Source organism: Limulus polyphemus, unplaced genomic scaffold, assembly GCF_000517525.1.
Source record: "Limulus polyphemus unplaced genomic scaffold, Limulus_polyphemus-2.1.2 Scaffold2153, whole genome shotgun sequence".
NCBI lineage: Eukaryota > Metazoa > Arthropoda > Merostomata > Xiphosura > Limulidae > Limulus > Limulus polyphemus.
The window spans coordinates 16,372-22,924 of NW_013667763.1; the positions used below are offsets into that span (position 1 = coordinate 16,372).

Below are 6,553 nucleotides of genomic sequence, written 5' to 3' on the forward strand. Positions count from 1 at the left end.
TTCCAATGTTTGTTGATGTGCTGTAAAGCTACTGCGATATTTCAATATGTACTAAATGAAGTAGGAAAGAACATTGTAATAACACCGAAACCCTCGGTGATGACGAGAACATAAAATTATATTTTTTTTCGGAGTGGTCAGGAGTTTCCATTGAATAAATAACATATCATGACATACATGATGAAAGAACAACAATGTGGAAGAAATGAGCATTTTAAAGGGATAACTATATTCAGTTTTTCAAGAAGTTCCATTAAACGTAATCATGACAGCTGCGATCTCTCAATAAACTGAATAATACTATATGCGATACCTTGTTGTTTTTTGCATGTATCCGGAGTCAAGTCACAATAGCGCCGGGTGGTACTGGAAGACAAGATATTTTTTCTTTCAAACCAATGTCAACAATAAATAACCAATGACCATTCCACATCGAAGTTACAGAAACTTGAGGTATAGTGACAAACCAGTTTCTAGTTAATACTGAGGAAAAGTAGTTGACTGTACACTTTTGTATAGAGCCAATAATGACGAAGAAATAACTTATTGTATGCGTTAGCACAGGGCCAACAGTTACAAAGAAATAGCTGACTGCATAATTTTTCATAAGAATGACGAAGAGATAATTAGCTATATACTTTTGCATAGAGCTAACAATTAAGAAAAAATAGCTTACTCTATATTTTGGCATAGAGTTAAATATGACAGTTTGTGGAAGAGAGATTTTTCAACCTGCAGCTTATACCCTTTGTTCGCAACATAACACATAAGGTCAGTAAAATAGTTCATTGAATATTTATTATTTTACAGTTATGAAGGTTTATGAATCTGAAAGGTCTACAAATAATATAGAATATTTTACAAAATACACAGCGAGTAAGTTACTCTTTATTCCATGAAAAAAAACAAACATTTATTTCTGTACACTTTTAGTGGTTTCTTCCTCTTTGTCTGCTCATTACATCTTTATATGTTGACGACTACATCTTTATCTGCTGACGACGCTACATTTTTATCTGTTGACAACTACACCTTTATCTGTTAACAACTACATCTTCATTTGTTGACGACTACATCTTTTTTCTCTTGACGACGCTACATCATTATTTGTTGACGATCACATGTTTATCCGTTGACGACCACATCTTCATCTGTTGATGACTACATCTTTATCTGTGCATTATTATCTGTTCATGGTGGATCCCGGTGACACAGCGGCAAGTCTGAAGGGTTATAACGCTAAAAGTCGGGTTTCTATGCCCGGGGTGGGCACAGCACGGATAGCCTCATTGTGCAGTTTTGGGTTTAATAACTATGAAATTGTTCATGGTCGTATTCATTCTTATTTATGGTCATTCTTTTTTATTCACGGCTATCTGCTTAACCGATGATGACTACATCCTTATCTGTTCATGGTCACGTTTTTTGTTCACTGTCACAATCTTATTAACTCATGGTCATTATTTTTTACGAGCAGAAACGCCGCCCTACGGGCGACTGTTTGTCTAATCGTAATATTCATATATCATTTTTAAAAAAATTAGAAAAGTGAACATTTTCTAAAAAAATGTTTTTTTTTTCTTGGAAGTACTGCACGGGAAAAAGTGTTAAGATTGCGCTTTTTGGTCATACGCAACTTATTCCATCAAAATGATTCCATATGCAGAACTCAAAATTTTCATAAGTTTTACTGATATAAAATGTAATGTTTTTTATATATTAAAAGTGATACCTTTTATTGAAAAAAGAATAGTTTTTTTTAAGAATTCCGGTTTCTCAGTACTACATTTAAAAATTACATCAATATACATTTTGTAGATATAATCAAACCCTCACGTACAGTCCTAGTGAAAGTCGTGTCCTTGTTGTGATGAGAGTAAGTTTATTTAAAACTGTCTTCTATATTAAAGAAATGGTTGTTGCACATACCATAGTTATTTTTCTAACTGTCCGAATTTTGAATACCCAAAGTGTGAATTTTTTTATGGATTTTTGTTTGCGGTGCCATTCAGTAGATGGCGCAGGAGTTTTGGTTACATACATAGATACTGACCTACACGTTACCTCCATTATAGTAAGACTCACGGCTACATTATTTTCTGTTTACGAATACACCCTTATCCGTTCACAGCTTCATCTATTAACGACATAATTATAGTCAAACTGCGATCCTCTTTGCTATTAATTCCTCTGTCTTAATGTCCTAAGCAAAAATATCCATAACTTAGACATCTTGATCTCTGATCCCAGAAAGATATATTTGAAGAACATATCCTAACGCCTACAAGTTCTTCATGGAGTATGTCTAATAAACTGATAAACGATCTATTGTACTTTCTTTTCGTGATATATACAGTACATGTTTTTTCCTGTGGCGAAGAAAAAATGTTTTTTGCGATATTTCGCGCGATTTGATACTTTTTACGATGTGCTATTTTCATTCGTCATTTCTTTGACTAATCCAAAAAAGTAATATTCAAGTACACGTATCTTAAGATACGTGTGGAATTTCACAGGTTAAGGCCAGCACTTGAAGCTACAATCTTATCTAGACGTACGGGTAATTCGCTTATTTCTTTCTTCTCCTCATGATAACCATTTCTCAGTCGTCAGACAAAGCTTATAACCGCAGATAACCTTTGAGGAATTGTTGGTGTTACAGTCACAAGTTACCATTTCAGGATGGAACGTCACATCGAATTATTGAACAAAGAAAATTCCACTCCTGTGATGATTATGCTGACAGAAATGTCAAAAGCTGAGTATTTTTGTCAGGGGCGATGTCAACTGTTAAATATAGTCGCTGACTTTCAGCTGAGCCGATGAAGAAGGTGACAAGGACCCCGTTTATCAGGCGACATCAGCTGTAAGCAAGTCCGCAGTGTTACTGGCTGGTGGTCTCTTTTAAAGACCGTTCAATCGATAAAAGACATCAACTGTTGAGGAAAGTGCGTAGTAGTAGTTAAAAAAATAAAAGTAATGCAGGAGTTGGATGAATTGTTGTTGTTGTTTGGTCTTCACTGGTACATTGAAACAATGGTCGAAAAGAAACTAGCCGATGCCGTTTAAAAATAAATAGTTGTTTTAAAACTGTTCCAGTAAAATCAAACAAGATATCGTCATAAAATATACAAACATATTTTTAGTAAAGATTACGGGAACTAAAACTGACGAACATTTCAACAAATCGTAATTTATCGGAACAGTAAAATGACGCATAGTATATTTATTAAAACATTTTGGAAAGAAGAACTGAAATGTTCTAGCGTCGAGCTGACAGGTGGACGAACGAAAGTGATGCCTTGGACACGGTAAGTAACCAGAGATATCTTTGTTTAAAACTAGTTAAGGAAATGTTCAATCTATAAGTGAAGACTTATCTATACCACAGATTGCTATATTATATTGTAATACATAAGTTACTTCTATAGGTTTTACGTATCTTTAGGTCTTTTTTTTTACAAGTTACAGTTTTTACAGTAGGGAAGAATAATTTAACGGTAAAAAATGTTTTTTTATCGTTAAAATCTGTGTACTTGAGAATGATGGCACCAGTGATCGACACCTGTTTTAAAAAATATTCTTCCTTAAGGTAAAAGCTGTACCTTGTAAAAAAAATGCTTATAATCAGTAAGTAAACTCAGATAAAACTATATTTATAATTTAATGGGTTTTTTAAATCACTGTTATACGAGGCCTAACTGTATATTTTTGGTTTGCCAGCCCAAGCTGTGCTGATGAGCCTTAAATAGGCGATACTGTAGTCCACACCAGAGGGTACAGCCAATCAAATAAAGCAATAGGTCTCTACGTCACAGATTCTCTTTTGGATTTTACCTTTGGTGAGGAAGAAAAGAAATCTATAATATACATCTATATCTTTGTGATTATTCTGAATTTTCCTTACTGAGAATTTTGAAAACAATGAAGGTGAAAATAGTTATTTATAATGACTTTGGGCCAATTTTAAAATAAAACCGAATTTAAAACTGATATTGTGGGAAGAATGGCAACATACGTGCAGTGTTTATAAAATAACAGGAAAACAGCGCCATCTCGGTTCTAAAACAAAGACGAGGGAATCCTATTACTAGTAACAAGCACCCTATTAGGTTTTAAATGTGCTCATTCGTAGTAAGTATAGGATCACAATGAAATGTCCTAATAAGGACATTTAGTTGCCATCCAGTCAAACTATATAGTACGATAGCATTGCCTATATGGGTAAAAAAAAACATCTTTAGACCTAAAGCGCGGGTTCGAATCCCCGTCCCACCAAACATGCTCGCCCTTTCAGCCGTTGGAGCGTTATAATGTGACGTCAATCCAGCTATTCGTTGGTAAAAGAGTAGCCCAAGAGTTGGCGGTGGGTGGTGATGACTAGCTGCCTTCCCTCTAGTCTTACACTGCTAAATTAGAAACGGCTAGCAAAGATAGCCCTCGTGTAGCTTTGCGCGAAATTAAAAAAACAACCAAATAATTAGACCTAAAGCACCGATATATAGGTAAATAGATTCCACATTTCCGTGGAGCCAGTTTCGTAGCTATGTTTCTAATTGAATAAATTATGTTACCACGAAACCGAGAGCTGTCATTACATAGTGCTTATTTTTACAAAATATTTTTCGAATAATATTCAAACGGAGTTTCGAAGCTTTGCTTCGATTAATACTGTATAAAACTGCCACAAATTATTAGGAATAAGTCAAAAAAGCATTTATATTTACATTTTCATATTATTTATGACTGTATTGTTGTTGCTGTTCTAATTCTCGCTTACAGTGAAAATATAAGGACTAACTGTAATACAGTTTTGTATACTAACGACAGTTTTTATTAATAAAGACCATTGATCTCTCTATTAACTAAGATACGATACTTTCTTTATACAGATATGTTGGAAAAAGCTTACGGCCATAGAGGAACTACCTATTATAAGACAATGATAAAAATCACGTTGATTTTCATTTTTTTAATGATCATCTTGGACACTGAAAGTTCAAGAGACTGAGAAAGATTTTCCTCATTTGTCCGCCGAAGTTGAATTGGACTAATAGTTTTCATTAAAATTAATTGATGTAGTCGTATATTCTATAAATCACTGTTGGGTTCGATTTTGAATAGTTTCATTGTTCAACTTTTAATGAAGCCATGTTAAATCATACAAATCACATTTCGCACGTGACAGTGGAAATGGCGGAATTCAATTTTTGTTATTGTATAAATCAAAGTTACGAGATAGATCTTCCTAAGTTTAATTGAAAATTGTATGCTGTATACTTGAATACAATGCCTACGTTTGGTGTCTTTTATTTCTCTTTGTATGGGGCCAACGTAGCCTAGTGGTTTTTCGTTTTATGCCTATATTTATATTCTTCATGATAAGGATTTTTATTTTACCTCCATCTTTATATTCATCATGGTAAGGATTTTTATCTTACGTTCACCTTTATATTCTTCATGATAAGGATTTTTATTTTACGTCTATCTTTATATTTTTCATGATAAAGATTTTTACTTTACGTCCATCTTTATATTCATCATGGTAAGGATTTTTATTTTATGTCCATCTCTATATTCGTCATGGTAAGGATTTTTATTTTACATCCATCTTTATATTCTTCGTGATAATGATTTTTATTTTACGTCCACTTTTATGTACTTCATGATAAGTTTTCGTTGTACTCCCATCTTAAAATTCTTCTTGATAAGGATTTTTATTTTACGTCCATCTTTATATTGTTTATGATAAAGATTTTTATTTTACGTCCATCTTTATATTGTTCATGATAAGATTTTTTATTTTACGTCCATCTTTATATTCATCATGGTAAGGATTTTTATTACTATTCACTTTTATGTACTTCATGATAAGTTTTACTTCGTTTTACGTCCACCTTTTTGTACTTCATTATATATATATTTTTCGTTTTAAGCTCATTTTTATATTCTTCATTGTGTAATTTTATTAATAAATAATTTGAAGATTGAATAAGAATTACTTAAAGAGCTAACATAGCAATGAAAAATGTAGAAATACTCAGAATAGAAATAAATAGTTACCATCTTGATATGATGTAAACGTCGTGATTATAAGTGGCTGAGTTTCCAAATGAGGAGTTTTTGGGGGTTTTCTTAGCCTTTTGTTCTACTTAATGGTATAACATATAATTCTATATAAAAGTAATTATATACATTTAGGTGTTCTACGCTTAAAGACCATGGAATAAGCTCATCCCTTCAGCAAAGCTCTCAGTCTCACCTAATTTGTCTCGTTCAGCTGAAGCAGTCATGTTTTGAGAATACCCTTTAATTTCTATAATCTTAAGCTATTCATGAAAGGTTAGAGATGCATGGTATGGTATTTTTCAAACTCGGCGAACATAAAAAGCTAGATATGTCTTGGTATAATCTTGTTTAAACTCAACAATCAAGGAAAGCTAAATATGTCTGGTATAGTCTTGTTTAAACTCAACAATCAAGGAAAGCTAAATATGTCTGGTATAGTCTTGTTTAAACTCAACAATCAAGGAAAGCTAAATATGTCTGGGAT

The 6,553-nt window shown here is 32.9% G+C and overlaps 1 protein-coding gene across 1 annotated transcript in view; it reads left to right on the plus strand.

Annotated features, from left to right (window-relative positions):
• The first annotated feature begins 3,042 nt into the window (after window positions 1–3,042).
• LOC106466107 (GTPase-activating Rap/Ran-GAP domain-like protein 3) overlaps window positions 3,043–6,553 on the plus strand; it is a 184,701-nt gene continuing 181,190 nt past the window's right edge. The window contains exon 1 of the mRNA XM_022394066.1: window positions 3,043–3,311. Within this exon, the coding sequence (XP_022249774.1) occupies window positions 3,211–3,311 (101 nt within the window). The 5' untranslated portion in view covers window positions 3,043–3,210. The remainder of the gene's footprint in view (window positions 3,312–6,553) is intronic.